The following is a 26,223-nucleotide window of genomic DNA, read 5'->3' on the forward strand; positions in this document are numbered from 1 at the left end:
TCTAGAGTTTTTAATCATCATTTTTGCTATTACATTTACATTTGATTGACATATGTACAGAGAGATTTGAGGCTACACTTCCATTTTTTTAATTAGTATCAGTGAGAAGCATATCAGCTTTCAGTCATTATAAATCATCTCCTCTTTGGGGGGTCCCAAGAGGCTAATTAAATGATGAATGATAATTATTTATTTATTCATTCCTTTTTTTTTAGTGTTTTATTCAAGTACTTTATCCTATAACAGTTCAAACCCAGAACCGTTGAGCACCAGACACGAATACACCCTTGACAAGGTGCCAGTCCATTACAGGGCAGCATTCACTCACACACACAATCCTGTGGACAATTTTACAGTCAGTCAGTCAGTCAACCTACAAGTTTTTTTTGGATTGTGGGACAAGGGGGAACACACCAAACTCCTCCCAACCCTGGACCACAAGTCCCTTGAGCTTTGTGGCAGTGCCATAGTGTTACCATATATTTATTTATAATTTATATAACAGAGTTTGCTCTCGGGCGGCACGGTGGTGCAGCAGGTAGTGTCGCAGTCACACAGCTCCAGGGACCTGGAGGTTGTGGGTTTGTTTCCCACTCCGGGTGACTGTCTGTGAGGAGTGTGGCGTGTTCTCCCTGTGTCTGCGTGGGTTTCCTCCGGGTGCTCCGGTTTCCTCCCACAGTCCAAAAAACACACGTTGCAGGTGGATTGGCGACTCAAAAGTGTCCGTAGGTGTGAGTGTGTGAGTGAATGTGTGTGTGTGTGTCTGTGTTGCCCTGTGAAGGACTGGCGCCCCCTCCAGGGTGTATTCCCGCCTTGCACCCAATGATTCCAGGTAGGCTCTGGACCCACCGCGACCCTGAATTGGATAAGTGGTTACAGATAATGAATGAATGAGTTTGCTCTCTTTGTGTGTGTGTGATGGTCCTCACGTTCCCTCATCACTTAGTGTGAGAGTCTGTGAGCTAACATAAAAACATGGGACATTTTAATTTTCTCCTCCAAGTGTACTGAACCATCAAGTGATGTTGTATGATTGCCAGGTAAATGATAATCAGTGGCTGGCCTTACAATGTCTCAAAAGAAGCATGTGCTAGCCGTCACCCTCCCACATTTGTAGCATTGTGTGCTTAAAAGACATTCATTGACAATAACTAAAAAACATGTCGTCTTCTTCTTACAAAACCAAATGTGGTGTGGATTGAGAGTTTCAAATCTACATTTTCCACAGAATTGCAGTTTCAATGAGCTGTGAGTGAAATAATAATGAATAATGAATAAATAATGAATTGAAAGTGGCATCACTCCATTGGTATTCTCCACTCAGTTACCCGCTGCTCTTATTGTATATGACTGATTTCATGTATAGGAGTAGTTATAGCTGTTGTGGGTGTTTTCCCTTCGCAGAAAGACACACCCGTGAAGTTCCATGTGCTGCTGACCTCGTATGAGCTGATCACCATTGACCAGGCCATTCTGGGATCCATCACCTGGGCTTGTTTAGTGGTGGATGAAGCCCACAGACTGAAGAACAACCAGTCTAAGGTAGAGGACTGACATAGTGTGTACTTTATGTTAAAAACTCTAGAACCACACTGCTGTACTATGTCATAAATACAGTATAGCCAGCCCAGAACCCCTGATGTACGAGTGTGGCAAAACAAGTATGATAATTACTTAACAAGTTGTTATTCTTGACATAGTGGTTGGTATAGGGTTCTGAACTCATTTCAGGCAGGAACACAGTCCTTGGACAAGACTCCTTACATGACATTAGCCTCATTCTCCAATATAATTAAAAGTGTAAGTCACTCTGTATAAGAATAAGAAGGTCTGCCAAATGCCGTAAATGTGAATGTATTTTTGGACCCTGACTAGGCCATGGCGAATCAGTATTACTGACTGTGCTGTAGTCAGTGAATAGACCAGGTGATGAAGCTGATTACACTCTTTTTTTCAGTTTTTCAGAATTCTGAATGGCTACAAGATCTATTACAAACTGCTTCTCACTGGAACTCCACTGCAGAACAATCTAGAAGAGTTATTTCACCTACTTAACTTCCTCACCCCTGAACGCTTCAAGTAAGAGCACACACAGAGTGTGATTCATGCCATGATTCAATGCTCAACACATTTTATACGCAGAAACATCCCAGTTGGAAATGTCCCTAAAGCTGAGTGAATGGCTTTGGAATTTTGGGTTCCTTGCGTATATACAGCGTTTCTTTTCTCCCATTGTTATTATTATGTTTGCAGTAATCTGGAGGGATTTTTGGAGGAGTTTGCGGACATCTCTAAGGAGGATCAGATAAAGAAGCTGCACGACCTGCTTGGGCCACACATGCTGCGAAGACTGAAGGCGGATGTCTTTAAAAACATGCCGGCGAAGACAGAGCTCATAGTCCGAGTGGAGCTCAGCCCCATGCAGAAGTGTGTACATCTCTCAAAGACTCATGTGCTTCGTCTTTTCTTGTATTTCTCAGGCCACCACTTCTAACTATAGTCAAACAGATCTATGTAAATCATCTCTTCTGCCCGGCTGCCTTTTGTTGGAATTAAATAAAGTCTGGGCTGAAGCACTCCTTATAACTTCCACCTCAGTGGGCGGAGCTAAATTGTTTAATGGAATGGTATAAGTAAATGTAAAGTAAAAAAGTAAAATACATAAAAATCTTTTCAGATAAGTGAGAAAAATGAGGGCCCTTTATGGTGAAAATTTGAAGAAAACTAAACAAAGATAAAAAATAAAATCAAAACTGATTTCATACCCCAAAGTTCTTTGTTGACCTTTGTTTTGATTCTGTGCTGGTGTCGGGATAAAATGGTGTGAATACCATAAAACATGCCTGGTACCTAGAACTTGATCTGGATCTTTTTTCCCCTCACAGAAAGTACTATAAGTTCATCCTTACACGGAATTTTGAGGCGCTGAACTCTAAAGGCGGAGGAAACCAGGTTTCTCTGCTCAACATAATGATGGACCTGAAAAAATGCTGCAATCACCCTTACCTTTTCCCTGTAGCTGCTGTGGTGAGTATGTGTGGATATGCTGTGATGAACATGAAGCTAAGGCTAGTGTGACACTAGCATGTGTGGGCATCTGCTAATTTTACAGAACTAGCAATTAGTGTTCTCCTCCAAGCTTGTTGAGCTGTCTAGTGCTGTTTTTAGCAGCAGCTGTAGTAGCTGGCCTCATGTGTCCTAGAGAAAGTGTGTGCATCATGTGATGAGTGCGGGGAGTTGTCAGGACAGAAGTACTTAAGGACAGAGAGTGTGTTTTGGTGCACTGACCTCAATTTACACCTTAGATGAAAGAATGCCTTTCTGTATTTTTAGCTCTTTATGATACTGAGTTATATAACAGCTGTTTAAAAGCGACACTCTGTAAATCTCTGTAGTTTTTCCTCTGTCTGCGGGGATAGTGTGGAAAAACACAAACCTCCAGTGTTTTCTAGTTCACAGAACAAGAACTCCTTTGATATCTCTTGCATAATCTTATTAATGGCATCAGTAGTCAGAGAATATTTCATTTTTCATCCTAAACGTTTACTTGAATATTAGTAATTAAAATAAATGTAGCTTATATATAATTTAGTTTTTACCTTTAGCCCAAAAAGGGTTAAAGAAATTTGACATTTGCTCATTTAGTTTGGTACTGGATCTAAAAGAGTATTAGATAACTCTAGATAATAAGATAGCTTTCAGGTATTTTTTTTATGTATATATATTTCCTACTAGCTAGCCAAAATGGTTGGAAGCTACACAGCTAACATTACAGCTAGGAAATCAAATACCTTATTTCCGCCATAATTGTAACCATCGTTTATTCAAAATATTCAGATTACTGTGGAGGACAACAAATTAAAAGATAAATAAACTACCTGCTTGACTAAATATCATAAATTAATTTGATTACTTTTGGCTAGGCTAGGGAATTTGTTCAGATTTAATGTATTCATTTATTAAAAAATAATAATAACTTGTGAAATGTATAATTACAACTGTAGTGAGAACATGTTCAAATGTGAAAATGTTCAACTGCTGAATTTTATCAAACCTTTATTTACTATTCCTTGTTTACTGTTAGATGCTAGCTTTCACTGTTTGTTAGCATCAGAGTTCATTAGCCTTGTATCACTGGAGAAAGCTAGGAAACAAAAAAACTAACTTAAACTGACTAAATGTACCTATCCTGACTAATTGACTACATTTGTTGTAATGAGCAAGTTGTGTAAATGTGAATCTTGAATGAACTGTCGCTTTAATCTCTTTAGCTCTTCTCATTCACGGAACTGAATTGCTTCACAAGTCCCCCACTGTGTAAATTTGTTCACAGGAGGCGCCAGTGTTACCCAATGGCTCTTATGATGGCAACCTGCTGGTGAAGTCTTCAGGCAAACTCACTCTACTTCAGAAGATGCTGAAGAAGCTCAAAGACGAAGGGCATCGAGTCCTCATTTTCTCACAGGTCATTACTGGAGGCAGGACAGTGTTGTGAATAACAATACAGTGGTTTACATCAGCTGCCATATCTCTTATTTTGAGCGGAAGATTAATTACAGACTAGGGCTTGAATGGAAATGGAGAACGGGGTGCATTTATCTTTCCAAATGGGAGATGACAAATTAAAAAGCGGCTCCTATATTTATCTCCACTGAATTGTTTATTCCGCAGATGTTTTTCTATTACACTGTGTGCGTAATCACTGCATGCATTAATCTGATGGTTTTTAAAGCAACCAGTAAACCAGCCTTGTTTTGCTCCGATTTGACTCTTCATCCTGCCATTGTTGTATTTCTTACACATAAATCTGGTTATATTTATTTATTAAATTAATTTAATGGAGATTTTGAGAAATATTTTTTAGAAATAACATGAATATTCAGTGCCTATTAATTACTCTTTGGCCAGCCATAGGATAAATGAACACACATGTTCAGAGTGTTTGCAGTTTAAAGGGTTATGCTGTTAGTAATGGAAATATCTGTATGCTGCATCTCTAGCTTGTAGACAGTTGCCACAGATGCCAGTCTCAGTGTAGTTACACCCCAATAGATATCCCCAAAAAAAAGCTGAAACACCTGTATATCCATGGCATAAATGATCATATGTTACAGGTTCAGCTGACTCTTCCTTTAAAATGTTCATCATTGTGTTAATACATATATTTTCCCTGTTTCAGATGACTAAGATGCTGGACCTCTTAGAGGACTTTCTGGAGTTTGAAGGCTATAAATACGAACGTATTGATGGGGGCATCACAGGAGGACTGCGGCAGGAGGCTATTGATCGCTTTAATGGTGAGTTTACAGCTTTGTAAAGTGAGCGGTCTGTCCATCGGCAGGCAGCCCTGCCTCATTAGAGCTTTAACCCATTAATACCGATTAATACCTACTGTTTGTGTGTATGAAGCTCCGGGAGCGCAGCAGTTCTGCTTCCTGCTGTCCACACGTGCCGGGGGATTGGGGATCAATTTGGCAACCGCTGACACTGTCATCATCTATGATTCTGACTGGAATCCGCACAATGATATCCAGGTATAAACACAGGCCAGCAGAACATACACATAGCATACAGCATATGTTCAGAAGTGTTTAGATACATCTCTGTAGTTAATGATCTTTATATATATATATCATATATTATATATATATATATATATAAACACTCTTTTTCTTTTTTTCTCTTTAGGCCTTCAGCAGAGCCCATCGTATTGGTCAGAATAAGAAAGTGATGATATATCGATTCGTCACGCGAGCGTCCGTAGAGGAGCGTATCACTCAGGTGGCCAAACGCAAGATGATGCTGACCCACCTGGTCGTGCGGCCAGGGTTAGGGTCCAAAACTGGCTCCATGTCCAAACAGGAGCTGGATGACATCCTCAAGTTCGGCACCGAGGAGCTCTTCAAGGATGATGTGGAAGCTATTGGTATTGTTCTAGAATCATCTGGAGATTGTGTTTGCAGAAGACTCTTATAGTCTCATACTGTCTATGCAATGGGATTGAGTAGAGTAAGGTCAGATGTGTTAGATGGAGAATTACACTGCATGTTGGTTGTAACCATGATGAATTCACTACATGCTGGTTTTACAGCTTTGTTTTTCACAAATGGCCCATAAGGAGTAAATAATACATTTGAAACTTGATACATCATGTACATAGTTTTCATTGGCTTTTATATTAGCTCTATATGGGCTTTTTTATGTTTTACAATTTTCCTTTTAATTTAATTTGCCAGCAAAAAAAACTGGGCGGCACCGTGACACCAGGTAGTGTTGCTGTTGCACAGCTCCAGAGGCCTGGGGTTGTGGTTTTGAGTCCCTCTCCGGGTGACTGTCTGTGACTGTCCCATGATCCAAAAACACACGTTCGTAGGTGGATTGCCGACTCAAAAGTGTCCATAGGTGTGCACGTGTGAGTGAATATGTGAGTGTGTGTCACCCTGCAGAGGGCTGGCGCCCCCTCCAGAGTGTGTTCCCACCTCATGCTCAGTGATTCTGGATAGGCTCTGGACCCATCAGACCGCGACCCTGAACTGTATTAGCGGTTACAGACAATGAATGAATTAATGGTATCTATATAATTAAATGGGTTTAATGAAATGCTTCATTTATTTCTCTGTGCAAACACAAACCCCGTATTTTGTGTGTTTAACAGTTTTCACTCATGTTCTGGGACCAAAATCTGTTTATATGTATTGTGGGGCTTTTGTTGTGGTGGGCACAATTTGGTCCCCACAAAGTAAATCATTACATGTATCCATCCATCCATTATCTGTAAGCGCTTATCCAGTTCAGGGTCGCGGTGGGTCCAGAGCCTACCTGGAATCATTGGGCGCAAGATGGGAATACACCCTGGAGGGGGCGCCAGTCCTTCACAGGGCAACACAGACACTCACACATTCACTCACACACTCAAACCTACGGACACTTTTGAGTCACCAATCCACCTATCAACGTGTGTTTTTGGACTGTGGGAGGAAACCGGAGCACCGGGAGGAAACTCACACGGACACAGGGAGAACACACCAAACTCCTCACACCCGGAGCGGGAATCGAACCCACAACTTCCACGTCCCTGGAGCTGTGTGACTGCGCCACCGTGCCGCCCTTAAATAATTATATTTTAGGATGAAAACATGTTTAAGGTTAGAATTAGGGTCAGAATCATAGTTAATATTAGACAAGTAGTAGTCATGGCTAATGATAGGGTAATTCTTTATAAAAATGAATGTAAGCTAATGTACTGTTCCTGCAATGCATGAAAACAAATTTGTATGTATATTGTTGTGTGTGTGTGTGTGGCTGTGGACGTGTGTGTGCGTATATGGAGTGGTACTTATATATGTGTGTTTGTGTGTGTGTGTGTATATGTGTCTCTCCTTTAGGGGACAGTAAAGAAGGAGAGGAGGGGAGTGTGATCCACTACGATGATAATGCCATCTCTAAGCTGCTGGACCGCAGCCAAGATGCCACAGAGGACACAGAGATTCAGAACATGAACGAGTACCTCAGCTCCTTTAAGGTGGCGCAGTACGTGGTCCGGGAGGAGGATGGCGAGGTGAGGTGGGGGAGGGGCCAGGGTCTAGTTCAGGCCCTGCTGTGTATACATCTCTCTCAATGTACCACTGCATTTGCTGTGTTACTTTTTGTGTCACCTTGAAATTAAGTGGCCTGGGGTCTTCCCCTCACCAGATAGTGTCTGTTTAACTCAATATCTGTGTCCCCCCCCCACCCTACTCCACATACCCGTACCCTGCAGGAGGAGGTTCAGAGGGAGATCATTAAGCAGGAGGAGAATGTGGACCCTGATTACTGGGAGAAGCTCCTGCGGCATCATTACGAACAGCAGCAGGAAGACCTGGCTCGCAATCTGGGCAAAGGCAAACGCATCCGCAAACAGGTCAACTACAATGACACTTCTCAGGAGGATCAAGGTACACACACACACACACACACACACGCACGCAAGCACTGCTGATAATGTTAGAGTGACTGAGTGTAGTTGTAAGGCCATAGGGATCATCAGCAGTAGTGATTGCACTGTATTTGTGTATGTGCTGTTTTGTGCTGGTCTGGGGCTCAGAATGGCAGGATGATCTTTCAGACAATCAGTCCGAATACTCCGTGGGGTCCGAGGATGAGGATGAAGATTTCGAGGAGAGGCCTGAAGGTGGGTTTTATGTATTCACTTCATTATACTCACAGCAGTTCAAAAAGAGGCTTAGCCCTATATCAGTTTATATTGGATTTTAGAAGTGAGGGAATTAAAGGGCTAAATATCTCTTCTTTTTTTTTCAGGAGGGCGCCGGCAGTCCCGCAGGCAGCTGAAGAGTGACAGGGACAAACCACTGCCCCCTCTGCTGGCTAGAGTAGGGGGCAACATAGAGGTAGGTATTTTTATGTATATTACAATATCGCATTAAAGGGACTGTTTGTGGAAAATTGTATTGGAAGGGTCTTACCCTTATCCCAAATAGCAGCATTGTTCCTTAATGGGGACATATTCTACCCCATGTACCCCATAATTTACAAGCTATCCAAGTTCCCAGGGGTCTTGATGAAACGTCTAGCTTGTTTTATCCCATGTTTTCTTATTTAAGCAGCCCACAAAACACTGACTGGGTGATCTTGTTTTACAATTTATGGGTTGGTAGGCTCCCATTACCCAAACATCTTTGCAGAAGCAATGGAAAAGTGTTGCAGTCACACAGCTCCAGGGACCTGGAGGTTGTGGGTTCAAGTCCCGCTCCGGGTGACTGTCTGTGAGGAGTGTGATGTGTTCTCCCTGTGTCTGCGTGGGTTTCCTCCGGGTGACTGTCTGTGAGGAGTAGGTGGACTGCCGCCCGGACATCCTCCAGGATGTGTTCCAGCCTTGCGCTCCATGATTCCGGGTAGGCTCCGGACCCACTGTGACCCTGAACTGGATAAGCGCTTACAGACAGTGAACGAATGAATGTAACTGTACAGTATGAGAATGAAAATTGATTTCTGATAAAACTAGATTATTGCGTTAAACCTTTTTGTTAGTGTACTAAAATAAATACAGGAACCATGTATCAAATTTCTGTAACGTTAACCTTACAATAAATCAAGTAGATGATTTCTTCGCTAAATTTTGCTGAAACGCAACAGCAGAGCGGAGGTTATTTCCCTAGTTCTTTAGGGAGACTTGGTATTAAATGAATCCAGTATGATTAATCATGATTAATGACTGTTACACACCTATAGTCATTAACAAATATGGGTTTTGTGTTTCTCTGCATGTGATTTTGTGCTTCAGGTGCTTGGTTTTAATGCGCGTCAGAGGAAGGCGTTCCTGAATGCGATCATGCGCTGGGGGATGCCTCCGCAGGATGCTTTCAACTCACACTGGCTGGTCAGAGACCTGAAGGGCAAGAGCGAGAAGGAGTTTAGGTACTGATGCACACTCAAACAAGCTGCTTTTCCATTGAGTTAACTCTTAATTTCTCAGTGTGTGGCGGTGGTCTGCATCATATAAGTGCAAACAAGTACATACCATCTACGGAAAGCAGCATTTCTGCACATTATATTATAATTATAATTATTACTGTATATTTGTTCAATTAATTACATCATCTGATTGGCTTGGTGGTACAACAGGTGAGTGTGTGTGTGAGACTGGGTGTGTGTGTGATGCCCAGTGATGGACTGGCACCCTGTCCAAGGTCTGTCTGCCTTGAGCCCAGTGATTCCGGGTAGGCCCCAGACACACTGACACTGAACTAGATGAAGTGATTTCAGAAAATAAAATTAAATAAACAAATATGTTATGAATTTAGGGGAAAAAAATAAATGTAAATAGTGCTGTATAATGTACAGAAAAGTGTATTTACTCCTTGTAGAGGATTTATTTTTCAATTAGAAAATCATCAAACAGTGTCATTTGGACAAGGGGTTTCAAACATGTAGCTTTTATTGAATTTAAAGGTCAGTTATCATTGCTAATGGATATGTTGTGTTTCTTGTGTGTGTGTGTATGTCTCAGAGCCTATGTGTCGTTGTTTATGAGGCACCTATGTGAGCCAGGGGCTGATGGGGCAGAGACGTTTGCAGATGGTGTTCCGAGAGAGGGCTTGTCCCGACAACACGTCCTCACCAGGATCGGAGTTATGTCTCTGGTTCGGAAAAAGGTTCGGAAAAAGAGTTCAGTGCTCTTTATAATAAAGGAAGGAAATGTGTTTTCAAATAACGTTATATGACCAAACACTTTGTTGACCACTTCTTCTGAAATAAAATGACTTTCTAAGTAGTATGTCAGCTATTGCTACACACACACACACACACACACACACACAAATAAACAAAAAAAATAATCACAAAAATACTGCATTTATTTTTTGTTCTATCGTTCCCATTGCATTGTTTTCAACAACCCAGTAGTGGTGTACATTGATTAGGGTGACCTTAAGCTGCTTCAGCATGTTTTGCTGTGTGACATTCTTTTCTATGAAGCTCATACAAACTGCACACAATAGAATGTCCACAATGGGTGCAGCTGAATGGACTCATTACAAAGTATCTACACACATTTAGGCACATATAGTAAGGAAAAACATGCACGGACCTTCAGTATGTGTGTGTGTGTGTGTGTGTGTGTGTAGGTGCAGGAGTTTGAGCATGTCAATGGTAAATACAGTTCTCCAGAGCTGATTCCTGCCGGACTAGAGCTGAAGAAATTGACGGAGAGCTTATCATCTGATCCAAACACACCGGTTCCAGCCAGTCCTGCTCCTACGCAACCTAGCACACCTGTACCTTCAGGTAGGCTTTCTCAAGGTAACTAGCCATTTGCTACTAACCCAACGGTACTGGGAATCTCAACACACTTGGAGGAGAACACTAATTGGTCATTCTTTTTCATTAGCTACCACAACACAGCCCATGTTCACTGGACCAACGTAGAGCGGTATTATTTTGTTGGTGTCATGTTGTAGCATCTGGCTATGAGTGGATCAGACACAGCAGTGCTGCTGGAGTTTTAAAACACTGTGCCTACTCACTGTCCACTCTGTTAGACCCTCCTACCTCATTGGTCCATTTTGTAGATGTAAAGTCAGAGACAATCCTCTAGTCCTTCATCAGTAGATGCAGGATTCCGCCCCCCAGACTCTGTTGGCTGTTTTCTGTTTTCTTTTTTGGTTGATGGGCTATTCTCAGTCCAGCAGTGACACTAAGAGGCTTAAAATTTCAAGCACAACACACACTAACACACCACCACCACCACATCAGTGTCACTGCAGCGCTGAGAATGATGCATCTCCTAACTAATGGCTACTGTGTGTCCTTACTTTGGAAGAACTGGATGAAAGGGAGACAACAAAGTATGCAGAGCAACAAATGGACTACTGTCTGCCACTGTAGAACTACAAAATAGACAGTGATTACAAGAACATGGAAGTGATGGTTTTAATGTTTTGACCGTTGCATATGAGAGCTTAATGTTTCAATATGGTTTAATGAGAACCCTATAAAAATGCTTTTCTTTGCTTTACAGACAAAACCGAGAGTGGTTCTGGACCTCAAGAGGACAAGGACAGCACTGACCAGGAGAACAGCAAACCCACAGATTCTGAGGTGACTGCACAAATCTCAGTCTCTTCTAGAATGCAGAAATACATGTCTGAACCTGAGAGAACCTACTCCACTGCATCCCATTCTACTGATCAATGCTTTCTATATATTAGTTCATTCATTTGAAGGAGCGTCCGCATACATTTGGACACATACAGTTTATGTCTAACATCTCTCTCTCTTGTCCCAGACGTTCAAAGAGTCCGAGCCGTCGCCTCCACCTGAGAAAACCAACGAGAGTGAAGAGACAAAGAAGAGCAGCCCTGAGGAAAAGAATAATGAAGAGAATAATGAAAAGAAAGACAGCCCGCCCTTGAAAACGGAGCCATCGACCAATCAGACGCAGCCCTCGTCCAAACACGCTGAGCTGTCCAACCAGATGACACCTCCAGGTAAGTTTGATTTGGAGTTTTTTGTAAATACAGCTGTTTAATGAAGAATGGAGGTTAAGTGACGGTGTTTATTTGTAGGAGAGCAAATCAAGGACTCGGAGAACACAACGGAGAAGTCAGAGAATGAATCTGCTGCAGTGAAAGTTGAGGATAAAGAACAAAAACCAGGTAAGATATATCTCATATAAGAATGCTAATTGTAAAGTAATAAGCTGGATATTTGATTTAGCATTAAAGTAACAATAGGTGTTTTTTTTACCTTAAAATTACAGCTCCAAAATCATTGTGATGCTTCACTGACTGAATACCGATCAGTGTATTAAAGAATGAATCCGTGTATTAGTTCTCACTAATGTTAATTAATAACTAATTAATAAGAGTTAATACAACCAGGTCTCTGATATTACATCCACTCAAATGTACCAAACCTGTCAGTTTCCACAGCTGCTCCCCATGAGCCGAAACTGGAGGAAGCTGCCGAAACGCAGCTGAACGGAGACAAAGAAGCGAGGGATGAGGCAGACGAGAGCCACAAAGACGACAAGAACGGCACCAAGACGCGCTTCATGTTCAACATCGCAGACGGAGGCTTCACAGGTGAGTTTAAGTGAGAAAACGCTTCCTTCCGGCAGGTTCTCCCTCAGGGACCATTACTGTGGCGCGGGTGGAATCATGCACAAAAAGATGGTAGCTGTAAACATGAAACGGATCTGTGTGTGTGTGTGTGTTTATGTGTGTGTTCTCAGAGCTGCACACTCTGTGGCAGAATGAAGAGCGCGTAGCTGTGTCATCCGGCAAGATGTACGACATCTGGCACCGTCGCCACGACTACTGGCTGCTGGCTGGCATCGTCACGTATCCTGTTTTAACTTCTCTGCTGCTTTTCCCATCACTGTTCAGCTGTGGTAGTTGGGTTTCAACAACAATACTCACTCTTCTTTCATTTCCAGACGCCAGAAATTGTCTCTCTCTTGTGTTTTCCATCATGTGTTGTTTGCAATATGAGCTCTTTATAATATAATCAATATACCGTCACAATAGGCATGACAGCCCTACTTAACTCTGGTAAAATCACTGTCACTGGGCAAAAAAAAAAACAAAATCTGGTCAGCTGTTGTGCCCTAAGGAACTCAAAAACTCAGAAGGTAAAGGGACAAATTGAATTCTCTGGTGAGGGCACTGCCAACTGAGAGATGCCTTGCACACTGCAGACCATGGAATAGAGACCTCTTTCAGCCTCAAATGATAACCACCAACTTGCCAGAGGTGGGAAGTGAGCTGTGGAGAAGTCGGTGGTGCAGTCTGGACCCGGGTCATGTCCCACCGCTGCTGACTGATTAATGTCTCTCAAGATTCGGCAGGGTGCCAGGTGTATCCTCGCTTAAGGTCGCCCTGGTCCACATGGTTGGAGTCCCTTTCCCTGCATCCAGGGTAAAACAAATGGAGGGATTACATCACAAACATGAGACCTGACAAAGGGAAAAAAGGCTGTGTCTGAACCAGAAGGCAGCAACCTCGATGCCTTGCTGCCTGTGCTGTCTCCTTAGTCACTGCCCTTAAAAGGCAGCGTTTAGACGTGAAAGCACCAGTAATGGAATCATGTTTGAGACACGCTTCTGAGGCAGCAATACGTCATAATGTTGCTAGGATACCGAGAGCTGACTGCTGTCAGATGTGATAAAACAACACATAGCCTACGTAACTGTTTACTACCGAAACAAAGCGTTAAGAAGGAAAATGATACTAATTTTAATATTAATAGTATAATTATATATATATATATATATATATATATATATATATATATATATATATATATATATATATATATATATATATATATATATATTCTTATGATATACACCTTGCTACCACCCTCCCTTAAAATACTGCCTCAGTAGACAGAATTACAGTCATTTGACACATAGCCCAAGAATCATGAGAGCTTCTTATACACACAAGTAAGTTTTCAATAGTAGCCAGAACCTGATTAAGGAAACTGTTGTAGACCATTCCTTGAACAGTTAAAAGCTTTGTGCACTATTACAAAAGACAGATTAATGTGTGCATATGGAGTATATCTGTATGTGGCTCTGACACTCAGCTTAGTTCAAGAAAGTAGCTGAAAGAAGCTTCCTATAGCTTTGCTCTGTTGGCTGAGTTTGGCTCCTTGACCTGGTGTGTGTTAGGCACGGTTATGCCCGCTGGCAGGACATCCAAAGTGACCCGCGCTACGCCATCCTCAACGAGCCCTTCAAGACGGAGATGAACAAAGGCAACTACCTGGAGATGAAGAACAAGTTCCTAGCTCGCCGTTTCAAGGTGAGACAGACAGGATCCACTAACCACGCCTTTTGCACTAATTTCAGGCTCACTCCAGAGAGCAGAGTTCTGCTGCTTCACAGCCGAATGGAGGGGGCGCCAGTCCTCCACAGGGCGACACACACTCACACATTCACTCACACCTAGAGACACTTTTTGAGTCTAGCTACCAACGTGTGTTTTTGAACCGTGGGAGGAAACCAGAGCACCCGGAGGAAACCCACGCGGACACAGGGAGAACACACCAAGCTCCTCACAGACAGTCACCTGGTGTGGAACTTGAACCCACAACCTCCAGGTCCCTGGAGCTGTGTGACTGAGACACTACCTGCTGCCGCCTCTCATTAGATTTCCAATTAAAGTTTTTTTCTTTCTCCTATAAAGTTACCATATTCTCTCTCTATCACACTGCTGCTAATGCAGCACCACTGGAGAGCCCCGTGCCCCAGAGGAGAGTGCTGACAGACACCCATGATAGCTAGCACCATGGCCTGTACTGAGGGGCCAATTGTACTCTATTAGGACTCCTGGCCTCGGGTGGTTGTGGCGTCACCAGGGATTGAACCAGCGACGGGGCCAGAGCTTAGAGACCACAGGTCCCGCTGCGGGCTCTGTAGCTTTAAGCATTTTAACCTTAAGCACATGTGCAGGGCTCCAGAGTATCCCATTTAATGTCATGCTTTTTTTATGGAGCTTATATAAGCTGTGGGTGTAGGACTGAAAATCTGTGCACCTTAAAGTAGCTGGATTTACTGTTATAAGGAGTTCCCACGTCCAGGGCAGTGTGATTTCTTTGTGTTGGTAGTGGATTTAACATCAGTGTCAGGAGCGAGCAGAGAACAGCTTTCTGACTGTCTGTTTGTCTGTTTGTCTCTCGCAGCTCTTGGAGCAGGCTCTGGTGATTGAGGAGCAGCTGCGCAGGGCAGCGTATCTCAACATGACGCAAGACACCAGTCACCCTGCCATGGCCCTGAACACACGCTTCGCTGAGGTGGAGTGTCTGGCTGAGTCCCACCAGCACCTCTCCAAAGAGTCCCTCGCTGGCAACAAGCCAGCCAACGCCGTCCTGCACAAAGGTTTGCCCAACTGTGCCAGTCAGCCCCGTTTAGCCTCTCAGGCACACAGCCATGTTAAATCTGCAGCTTCCGAAAGTATTAAAGAAGCTTAAAATGAACTCCAAACCCTATTCAGGGGTTTCATATACAATGGAGGTTAGAAAAGGGTCTATTTGGGGCTTTACAATAGGGTTGAGATGGTAATTAAGGGACCCAGTTATTGATCAATAATAGACTTTTTCATTCTGTAAATCCTGAAGAAAACCACGTTATTTAAACCACAAGATGAAAACTCGGGTTGTCTTTCAAAGCATAGTACCTCAGAGCTCACGCAGAGTATATGATGCATATGTGGTGGTCTCTCTGCAGTTCTGAACCAGCTGGAGGAGCTGTTGAGTGATATGAAGGCAGATGTAACGCGGTTGCCCTCAATGCTGTCCCGTATCCCTCCCGTATCCGCCCGGCTCCAGATGTCTGAGAGGAGCATCCTCAGTCGACTCACGAGCCGCGGCAATGAGCCTCCACAGCAGGTCAGCGTCAGGACCAGCCTGATCAAGTGGGCTTTATTTAAAGGGCTTGTTTGCTTGATTTTATGCACAAAAACCAACATGAATTCAGTTGTAAACAGCTGTGTGTAGATTGCCTCTTGTAGTGGGCTGATTTCTCTCTTTGTGTGTCGTTAGCCTTTCCCCCAGGGCTCGTTTGGCTGTTCACAGATGTACAGTAATAGCTTCGGAGGAGGGTTCAGAGGACCTGGTGGGACCCCCATGGTCAACTATAGCCAGATGCCCCTGGGACCCTACGTCAGTGGTGAGTGTATAATGATTGAACAGTGATTTTAAAAATCTGTTGGCTGAAATTTGTATATTTATCCTACTGCATTCTCTTATCGTATTATTTATTTGATGCAATTTGTGATTCTGACAGATTGCAGTACACTACAGGAAGCATAGGGGGCGACATGGCTTCTGTATTTATTTTTATATAATATATAGAAGAAGTCATTTGTCACCAGGAGAGGGATTTTAAATATAGACAGCAAAGGGAAGAGGAGCCAAGGAAGCCATGTTATTTTGAGATCACCATTATTAATTTCTGAAATGTAAATCTATGCACACTGCCAATAATGTATTATGGTCACAATGAATTTGCTGAAAAATGCAATTAAAGTGTATTTTGTCTGATTTATATATGTTTATGAGTATTGTTTTGTTGTATTTATTAGTTTGATATTTGTATTCATTATTGTTTGTCCATTCTACGTCCAACTAGTCAAAAAATGTCTTCCTAATTTGGAAGATTCCTTTTATTTTAACAATGTTAACATTGTGCCAGTGCTAATTAGTCTATTCCATCCCGTGTTTGTTGTTAGTCATGCTAGCTTCTTGGAATCTGTAATTCCTCTAGGCTGCAGATCTAGGCTAATAGTGTATCTGCTTTTTTGTTTTTTGTTTTTTCTCTCTGCTATTAGTGTCCTCAAACGGCCCCCCGCCGCCCAACAGCCTCTTGGACAAGAAGTCCAGTGACACTCTGAGAGACATGTCACCGCCCGAGCTGAAGTCCAGCAAGCCCAGTGATGTCATCTGCATTGAAGATTAGCGATTACCCTGCTCTCTGTTTAGATAAATATGGATATTATTCTGGAGGACGTCTCCTTTGAATCAGTACTATCTAGATCCTATCGATTGCACTTTTGTCTCGAAGAGTTCTCGCATACGTGCCAGTTTATTCAGTAGGCTCCTGCTATTTTTTTCTTTTTTTTTTTAAAAAAACAAAACAAAAAAATGTTCACTTCTGTGATTGAGGTCTATGGATGGAGAGAGGACTGAGGACATTTTAAAGCACGCGTCACTGGTGCTGGAAAAAGACGGATTTTTGCTGTTTTGACACATATCTGTCAAAGACTTTATCATCTCTGCATTTATTGAGCCATTTTGGTGATGGGTGCCTGTCCCGGACTAAATCCTGCACTAAAATCCACTCACATCATGGGACGTAATGTACAATCTCTCCCTCCTCTACACCTCCCAATATTTGCTTGAACAAGATGCAGCACTTCTGCCCCCTAGTGGTTCTCTCTATGTAGTGAATGTGAAAGTAGACGACAATACAGTGCGACAGCTGGTCATTGCCTCTGTGGCAAAAGCAGAAACACGGACACTGGTCATATCGCCCAATCGCTTTGGTTTTGAATTATGCCGAACCCCTTTGTTTGGAATGCATTGTATAGTGATTTAAAGGCATTTTCATTATAGCTGAGCGCTGGCGGTTCACCGGATGGATGTATTATGTACTTTGACACAGTCCTTGTCTGTATCATAAGAATTATTCAGCCATAGCCTGGAATTTTTAATGTGATAAATACAGGCCTGTCAGGTTTTTTTCTATCCCTTTTTTTGCTTGATAAAATGAACATACATAAAATATCTAATCATAAACTGGTGTCCTGACAGGTTTCCTATACATTCTGTACAAAAAACAAAAACAAATAGCTGTAGTTTAAATTGTCTGTGAAACATTTCCTTAATCTCTGAATGTTTGTGAGCAAAAAGCATTTTTTTTGTTTGTTTTTGGTCAGATCTTGGGTCTCTGCCAACATTGGTCCGCAGTATTATGGTGCAGTATACGCCGTAACTTAGAGCAATGACTGATCAGTTTCTGGGACACGGAAACTCAAAAGTGCTCTCCTTATTTGCGTGTACGTAAAAAAAAAAAAAAAAAAGATTTCTTAGTGCTTGGGCCCCTAATTTAAATGCTAATTTAAGCATCTTTATTTATTTAAATAATTTGTGCTGTGTATTCCTCTGGGTCCGGGGTGGGGGACAGGACTTTTGTATTTGCCATGATATCATTCCTTTTAATCTTTAATGTTGAATGTCTCATTGCCGTCTTTAGGCTGAAAACTTGAAGAATATGGTGTTATGTTTTCTCCAAAAACCAGTAGCGTTCTTTGCTCCACACTAAAGGAAGCGATGGACTGAATTTACTTGATTTCCACATGTATAAAATATGGGGAAAATAGGTCTCAGTAAACTCACATGCTCTATAAGCTATTTGTAAAAAAAATCCTATTTTTTATTATTTGACTGAATTGCAAAATACATAAGTAACAATAAGATTGCCAAGATTTTTTGGTTTTAAAAAGAAGACTTTGAAGAGACAGCCACAACTAAAGTATTTGATTTCTTTTGTCAGTATAAAATTCCTAGTTTTTCTGAAGTACAGTGTGTACTGGAACACAGGATGACTTAAAAAGATGGAGGTGCCCATTTAAACCCAGTCTAGATATTTTCTTATATTTTTCTGTATTCACAGCTGTTAATGCAAATCAGAACGCTTGACTGGGAACACAAATTTACACAACTTTCTGCATTGGCTTGCATTTTATATAGTGAGGGCAATCTTCACTTCATCAACTCCATTGGGTTCCCATCCTCAGATAGTACTGGCATTGCCTTGGATCATACTCCAAATTCTCCCATTGGATGGTTGCACCAAACAGGATCCCTTATTTCATTGGGCTGTCTTACTAACACTATTATACCAACACAGTTTGTCCATCTCTTTGCAGTAATTGTGTTGGTATGTACAGTAAAGTCGAGTGAATTCAATGCATCAGTTGGACAAGAATTTTGGATCCGTATGTTTTTATTTATTATACTGTGCATTTTTCTGTATGTCAGTGTGTGAAGGGAATTAATGGTCCACAATTCAGCAGCAGATGGTAAGAATAGTTGGCGGTGTGCTATTGGACTCCATAGTTTTTTATATATGTGTGTTGCGTAAATCATTTAATGTGAAATTCCATGTTCATCTGGATGGGTCTAGATACACTCAGTGACTTTAATGCAGGTGAATTATTGAATTACCGATGTCCTCAGCATCTATTTTCTGCAATTTTGTATTTAAGCACCTGAATCCCGATTCCATTATGTGGCTTTTCTTACTCTAAAGGAGATTAAACTATTCCGTTCTTTTCATTATGCATTCTGGAACCATGTAAATGGCCGAGAACATGCTAGACCTGATCATGGCACACATTGTAGTTAAGTACTTGAATGGTGTTCATGTTTGTGTAGACTATGAATGTGGAAAAAAGAGCATAATACTGTATTCATAAACACAATACAAAACCTCAGATCATTCCCAGTCAAGTCACATAAGGAAAGAGAGCCTCAAAACATTATCGAAACTTTACTGTCATCAAGGAGATTGTATGTAATAATGAACTTGGTTTGATTTCAAATATTTGATTAAACGTTTGTACCATTTTTCTTTCTTTTATCGTAGTGCAGATATTGACATTGAGCTCCGGTTGAATGCAATCAAACTGAAGCTAATATGAATGTATTGAATATAAAAAAAAGCTTCAGTATAATACAAGAAGTGTTTTCATTCCTGTACGCTAGGCTTCAAAAGCTGCCGAAAAGGCTCCAGTTGTTAAAGGCCTCTCGTCGCAGCATGCACTGTCAGACATCTTTGGATTGCTTTGGAACGGTGGTGGCTAGCTATGGACTAAAGTGTAAATCTAAGCAGTGTTGCTGTTTTCTTTAAGATAACAGAATGAACAAGGTCATCATTTTACTTTGTACTGAGTGTATTTGTTTAATGTGTTTTAATAAATTCTCTCCAATAAGAAGATGGACTTGTGCACATTAATCAGTTCTGCTTTTAATACCACACATGGCTGATCATGGAATATCTAGAGGAAAGATACTCCACAAACTGACTTTTTGCAACGATGGCATCCTACTTTTAACATCATGCTTGAATTCTGAGGTATTTGGAATGACCCAAATGTTTGTTACACCATGACTTAGATACTTGATTTTAAACACCTGTGGCAATTGGACAGAATGAAACCGCTGAATTCAGTGATTAGCTGGTCTGTCCCAATGCGTTTGTCCAAATTGTGTTGGGTCCTCCTGGCATCCACCAAACCCAGATTTGTCCAGCGGACAGATGATGAGTGCTCTTCTGGTGGGTTCACACTACTCCAGTCAGCACTGGCATTAAATTGGTGTTAAATTTACGCATTTGTGTGAATACTTGACCATGAAAAAAAAAGGCTGAGTTTGATGTTTGGTTACTGAATTGTTATTTATATGCTAACACTTGTTTACCTCATAAGAAAGAACTAATAGTCTCTTAATCCAATACACTGTATTTAATTGCCCTTTCCTCTTTTTATTGGTGTGAATGTAATGTTGGAAATATTACATGAGCTAGCAAAAGTTATCTGCTCAGAAAAAGCTGCTGTAGGCTCAAACTGTAACACTGTTAATTACCATTACTCTCACTCTGAATCTACCATTCAAAATAGTATGTCAAAATAAAGTTACACACCGCCGTTAAAATTCAATTTCGTTTATTAGTATAGTATTAATTGTGTAGTAAAACTATATGGAAATATCACACAGCGTATTCTAACTGCCTCGTTGAAGGCTGCATCCAAATCCACGTTCTATACGTACTACTCTACTGAGTGCATCACTATGTTTTGTGTACTATTTTACATACTACTTAGTGAGATAGTACACGATTTGGGACACAGCCGCAACCGAAGATTATTTTCCCCCTTCAACCCGTTCCCTTTATGTCCCGCCCTCGTACTCTAACGCGAAACCTAATTGGACACAGAGTTTCCCAGCGACTACGCCATTGGTCGCCGTAGTCTAGCAGAGGCGTAGAGAGCTGCCGACTTTACTCGGCTGGGGGTGGAAGGTCTGGTTGAGCAGCGGGGGTTCTAAGAGAGGAGGAGAAAAAGGAGGAGAGAGAGAGAAAGGAGGAGGGGAGTAATCATTCAGCTCGTAAAAGCCACCAAAGTGAAAAGAGGAGTGGAGCAGCCGGTGCTTGGACCCGCGAAGAGCTCGGAGACGGTGGGAAAGTAAACAGCTCGTGGACGTTTCCAACGTTTTCTCCGTCACTGGAGAATAAGAAAAGGCTCCTGCCATAGTTGACACCCTATGGGATTAAACTCTGCCTTGGGAGTTGCTCGCTTTCCAGGGGAGGTAACTTATTACTGCTTGGAATAAGAAGGTGAGTGCCAAGGGCTGGACAATAAACCGTTTACTCATTGTAATCGCGATAATACGGAACCTCTCAAATGACATCCCGTTTTCATAAGAATAACGAGTGGCCTTGACTTAAAGGAACACTAGGCAGTATTTTTACATTAAAATTACAGCTTCAAAATAATTGTGATGCTTTACTGACATGTAATAGATGGAATCAAGCCTCTGTCGTTGCTGAACTGGGCTCAGCACTGCAGAAACTGCCCTATGTAACTTCTGGAAGACGGTAGGAAACAATTTACAATTTATGTAATTGAGGAGTTACACCAGAGGGGCACAGGACCAGGTTCTAGGCCTTCCATATTGGGCATGGGGATCTTAGGCTCATGTGCAGCTGCTCCAGAGCATCCCATTCTTGGCATTGCTTTTCTATGGACGTTATACAAGATTTGCATGCACAACGGAATGCTGGTGTCAGCAAACGAGTGACATTTACCACTTAGTAAGAGTGTCTGGACACTTCTAGACATAACCTTTGAGCACCGCCCATACAGAACCCACCTCGTGGTAAGGATTTAGCAGTGTGTAATAACTGTAAGACATATGGCAACCTCAGTATAATCACAACAAAATCACAATATGGCATTATATCCACACACATACACATTCACACACACATTTAGTCAGACTCTCTCTGCTTGGCCTCCCGTCAACAAAGGAAAGGGGCACTGTGAAAAGGGGCTTCTTGGATGGAGTGGGGGGTGGGTGGGGAGAGCAGAGGACAGAAGGCTGGCCTGTGCTGGACATTTTGGGCTTTCATGAACCATAGTGTTTTTCTGGAATATTGTTTTAGAGTCATATCATGTAGTAGATGACAGGTCATTGGTCAACAGAGTGATGAGGAATACCCTTTTGAGCATCAGACTTTGCAGGACACAGTGATGAATTCCACAGATCACTGCTTCCCAGGCCTAGCTTTGGACTACGCCGACTCCCCTTGAGCCCTTTTGTTTCTATTGAAATCTTTTGAATGGTGTGAACGTTTCATAATGTATGGACCACAAAGAAATCAAATTTCCAGATTGGTTCAGTGCCTTATCTTCTTGTTTAAAGTCACTGAACTGATTTTGAGCGGCACGGTGGCGCAGCAGGTAGTGTCGCAGTCACACAGCTCCAGGGACCTGGAAGTTGTGGGTTTGATTCCCGCTCCGGGTGACTGTCTGTGAGGAGTTGGTGTGTTCTCCCTGTGTCTGCGTGGGTTTCCTCTGGGTGTTCCGGTTTCCTCCCACAGTCCAAAAACACATTGGTAGGTGGATTGGTGACTCAAAAGTGTCTGTAGGTGTGAGTGAGTGAATGTGTGTGTGTTGCCCTGTGAAGGACTGGCGCCCCCTAGGCTCTGGACCCACCGCGACCCTGAATTGGATAAGCGGTTACAGATAATGAATGAATGAATTAACTAATTTTACTTTCAGTCACTCTGTTATCTACACAGGTGAACATGCACATGTTTGACATCAGGTTAGTAATTGCAGGGTTTGAAACTAATATAGGTATATTAGTTTAGAAGGTATAGCCTTCTTTCTGAGGGTTTGTCCTCGGTACTCATTGTGGATTTGATTAAATCTGATCTAATGTAAATTAGAGTTGGAAAATAAATAATTTCTATATCACAATCAGGGCAGCACTCTGTATTACAGCTGATGTCGCTGTTCTACAGCTCCAGGGTCCTGTAGTGTTCTGGGTTCAATCCCCGCCTCGGGTCACTACCTGTGAAGAGTTTGGTGTGTTCTCCCTGTGTCAGCGTGGGTATCGTCCGTGTGCTTTGGTGTCCTCCCTCAGAAACACATGTTGGTAGGTTGATTGGCTGTCCGCAGCTGTGAGTGAGTGAGTGGCTAGATGAGTGTGTGCTGTCCTGTGATGGATTACCACCCTGTCTATGGTGAGTTCCTGCAGTGCGCCCAATCAATCAATCAATCAATCAACCTTTATGTAACCTTGGTTTACACTGAGTGTGACCCTGATTTACAGTGTAGCTGAGTTGATACAGAAAAAGGAATTGCTGAGTTGAAAGAGGGTGGCACGGTGGTGCAGCAGGTAGTGTCGCAGTCACAAAGCTCCAGGGACCTGGAGGTTGTGGGTTTGATTCCTGCTCCGGGTGACTGTCTGTGAGGAGTTGGTGTGTTCTCCATGTGTCTGCGTGGGTTTCCTCCATGTGACTGTCTGTGAGGAGTGTGGTGTGTTCTCCCTGTATCTGCGTGGGTTTCCTCCGGGTGACTGTCTGTGAGGAGTGTGGTGTGCTCTCCCTGTGTCTGCGTGGGTTTCCTCCGGGTGACTGTCTGTGAGGAGTGTGGTGTGCTCTCCCTGTGTCTCCGTGGGTTTCCTCCAGGTGACTGACTGTGAGGAGTGTGGTGTGTTCTCCCTGTGTCTGCGTGGGTCTCCTCCGGGCGACTGTCTGTGAGGAGTGTGGTGTATTCTCTCTGTGTCTGAATGGGTCTCCTCCGGGTGACTGTCTTTGAGGAGTTTGGTGTATTCTCTCTGTGTCTGCATGGGTCTCCTCCGGGTGACTGTCTGTGAGGAGTGTGGTGTATTCTCTCTGTGTCTGCGTGGGTCTCCTCCTGGTGACTGTCTGTGAGGAGTTTGGTGTGTTCTCCCTGTGTCTGTGTGGGTTTCCTCCGGGTGACTGTCTGTGAGGAGTTTGGTGTGTTCTCCCTGTGTCTGTGTGGGTTTCCTCCGGGTGCTCCGGTTTCCTCCCACAGTCCAAAAACACACGTTGGTAGGTGGATTGGCGACTCAAAAGTGGCTGTAGGTGTGTGAGTGAATGTGTGTGTGTCTGTGTTGCCCTGTGAAGGACTCGCGCCCTCTCCAGGGTGTATTCCCGCCTTGTGCCCAATGATTCCAGGTAGGCTCTGGACCCACCGCGACCCTGAACTGGATAAGCGCTTACAGATAATGGATGGATGGATGGATGAGTTGAAAGAACATGTCAGATAAGAAAAGTACATTTAATAATAACTCAGATCAAGTAATAATTATTAAAATATTAATACTAATATAAAATGCACAAAGGACAGAAAATATAAAACTAATTACATTGTAATTAAAATGTAAAGATTAATAGTGAGGCCAATTAAACAAAAGAATGATAAGAATAAGGGTGGACGATACCAAAATTTATATCACAATATATTTCCTAATTTTGATTGATGCAATACAATTCCGATATCGATATGAACAATATAAAATTCGCTGAAAAACATCCAAGAACAAACAAGAAACATGACATCACCATCAAACATAAACCTATTGTAATTAATAATAAATTATATATTCATATAAATATTAATTTGAGTGTGCTGAAATGATGACGGCACCCTGTAACGACGCTGTAAATAAAGTATACTGAAATATTGAAAATGTTTTAAAAATCATATCATTGTTATTGAAGTATTTATATTGCGATATATATTGATATTGAATCATTATCCGACACTAGACCCTAGATAAGAACAAAAAAGGGAACTAAAATACTATGTATACTTCTATACAACATTAATAATAGAAATATGTACATAAATAACAGACAGATGACAAATTAATGAATGATCCCAGCGAGGCTCTGGACCCTCTTTGACCCTGACCTGGATGAAGGGCAGTTCTAAAAATTGCAACTGAATATTTTTCTCCAAAACATTGCTCAGCCCTACTGTACGATGTCTACAGAGAGAACTGTCTGTATGGGTTGTGTAGGGGTGTCTGAAGGGGTTTAATGTGATGCAGCAGATCTGACTATGCACTTTCATACAATATGATCCTAAAAACCACAGGCTTTGATCAACATTTAGTGTCTGCTTGCTTACATCCGACATCAGAACCCAGGGAACCAGGCCACCAGACGCCTTTCTTGCACAAGGGCACCACCACTCTCTAATCTGGATCTTGGATCACGGTGCCTTTCCCCTTTCACACAGTTTCCTCTGTGTTCAAGGATTTAATCCCACTTTAGAAATAAGGGACTGCTCCAATTCTCTGTTTTACCCTTCTGGAATCATTAGCAGTCTGTGCATGTTTGAGGGAAAGCTCTGCTACAACCACAGCCTGTCCGTATCTCCCCCCAATAAAGCCCCCCCAAATCACAGATATCACCCCACCATCTCCCCCTGGCCAATGGGATGCAGCTCTGAGCTTCCAGAGGAGAGAAAGGAGTGAGAGGTTGAAGAACTGGAGGGTGGGTGTTGCTAATTCTAAGCAATAGTTTTGCAAGAAAATTCAAACCCAAAATGTACTTGACATATCACTAGCGCCTTTACCTGAGTAATGGAAACATACACCCCTCTAACTTGCATAATGCAAACATAAATAATGTCACACTTGGCTCAAATGTGTTGCTAATAGTCTCAGACTCCGGTTAATATGGTATGATACAATTCTGATATTTTTGAGATGAACAATAACAAAAGCCACAGAAAAACTGCCAAGAACTGAAAGCAACCTGACATCACCATCAAACAACAACCTCTTGGCTCAATATTAATATTTTTAAATTAATTTTAAAACTGAGTGCAATGAGTGGGCGGCACGGTGTGTTCTCCCTGTATCTGAATGGGTTTCCTCCGGGTGACTGTCTGTGAGGAGTGTGGTGTGTTCTCTCTGTGTCCGTGTGGGTTTCCTCCAGGTGACTGTCTGTGAGGAGTGTGGTGTGTTCTCCCTGTGTCTGCATGGGTTTCCTCCGGGTGACTGTCTGTGAGGAGTGTGGTGTGTTCTCCCTGTGTCTGCATGGGTTTCCTCCGGGTGACTGTCTGTGAGGAGTGTGGTGTGTTCTCCCTGTATCTGCATGGGTTTCCTCCAGGT

The 26,223-nt window shown here is 42.4% G+C and overlaps 2 protein-coding genes across 5 annotated transcripts in view; both read left to right on the forward strand.

Moving 5' to 3' along the window:
• chd5 (chromodomain helicase DNA binding protein 5) overlaps window positions 1–19,985 on the forward strand; it is a 50,894-nt gene extending 30,909 nt beyond the window's left edge. For 2 of the 3 annotated variants that reach the window (XM_066670448.1, XM_066670449.1), the window contains exons 16-40: window positions 1,405–1,542; window positions 1,958–2,079; window positions 2,254–2,427; window positions 2,886–3,027; window positions 4,334–4,465; window positions 5,180–5,297; window positions 5,410–5,534; window positions 5,689–5,926; window positions 7,386–7,558; window positions 7,760–7,934; window positions 8,084–8,170; window positions 8,299–8,387; window positions 9,281–9,414; window positions 10,007–10,151; window positions 10,623–10,782; window positions 11,516–11,595; window positions 11,783–11,984; window positions 12,063–12,152; window positions 12,420–12,581; window positions 12,731–12,839; window positions 14,174–14,306; window positions 15,187–15,382; window positions 15,731–15,891; window positions 16,045–16,171; window positions 16,833–19,985. In XM_066670448.1, coding sequence (XP_066526545.1) covers window positions 1,405–1,542; window positions 1,958–2,079; window positions 2,254–2,427; window positions 2,886–3,027; window positions 4,334–4,465; window positions 5,180–5,297; window positions 5,410–5,534; window positions 5,689–5,926; window positions 7,386–7,558; window positions 7,760–7,934; window positions 8,084–8,170; window positions 8,299–8,387; window positions 9,281–9,414; window positions 10,007–10,151; window positions 10,623–10,782; window positions 11,516–11,595; window positions 11,783–11,984; window positions 12,063–12,152; window positions 12,420–12,581; window positions 12,731–12,839; window positions 14,174–14,306; window positions 15,187–15,382; window positions 15,731–15,891; window positions 16,045–16,171; window positions 16,833–16,960 — 3,540 coding nt within the window. In that variant the 3' untranslated portion in view covers window positions 16,961–19,985. The remainder of the gene's footprint in view (window positions 1–1,404; window positions 1,543–1,957; window positions 2,080–2,253; window positions 2,428–2,885; window positions 3,028–4,333; window positions 4,466–5,179; window positions 5,298–5,409; window positions 5,535–5,688; window positions 5,927–7,385; window positions 7,559–7,759; window positions 7,935–8,083; window positions 8,171–8,298; window positions 8,388–9,280; window positions 9,415–10,006; window positions 10,152–10,622; window positions 10,783–11,515; window positions 11,596–11,782; window positions 11,985–12,062; window positions 12,153–12,419; window positions 12,582–12,730; window positions 12,840–14,173; window positions 14,307–15,186; window positions 15,383–15,730; window positions 15,892–16,044; window positions 16,172–16,832) is intronic. The other variant, XM_066670451.1, reaches the window with a different exon arrangement.
• Window positions 19,986–21,196: 1,211 nt separating this feature from the next.
• arhgef10la (Rho guanine nucleotide exchange factor (GEF) 10-like a) overlaps window positions 21,197–26,223 on the forward strand; it is a 192,596-nt gene continuing 187,569 nt past the window's right edge. For both annotated transcript variants that reach the window (XM_066670557.1, XM_066670558.1), the window contains exon 1: window positions 21,197–21,400. The gene's annotated coding sequence lies outside the window, so the exon portion shown is untranslated. The remainder of the gene's footprint in view (window positions 21,401–26,223) is intronic.

This window comes from Hoplias malabaricus, chromosome 5, assembly GCF_029633855.1.
Source record: "Hoplias malabaricus isolate fHopMal1 chromosome 5, fHopMal1.hap1, whole genome shotgun sequence".
Classification (NCBI taxonomy): Eukaryota; Metazoa; Chordata; class Actinopteri; order Characiformes; family Erythrinidae; genus Hoplias; species Hoplias malabaricus.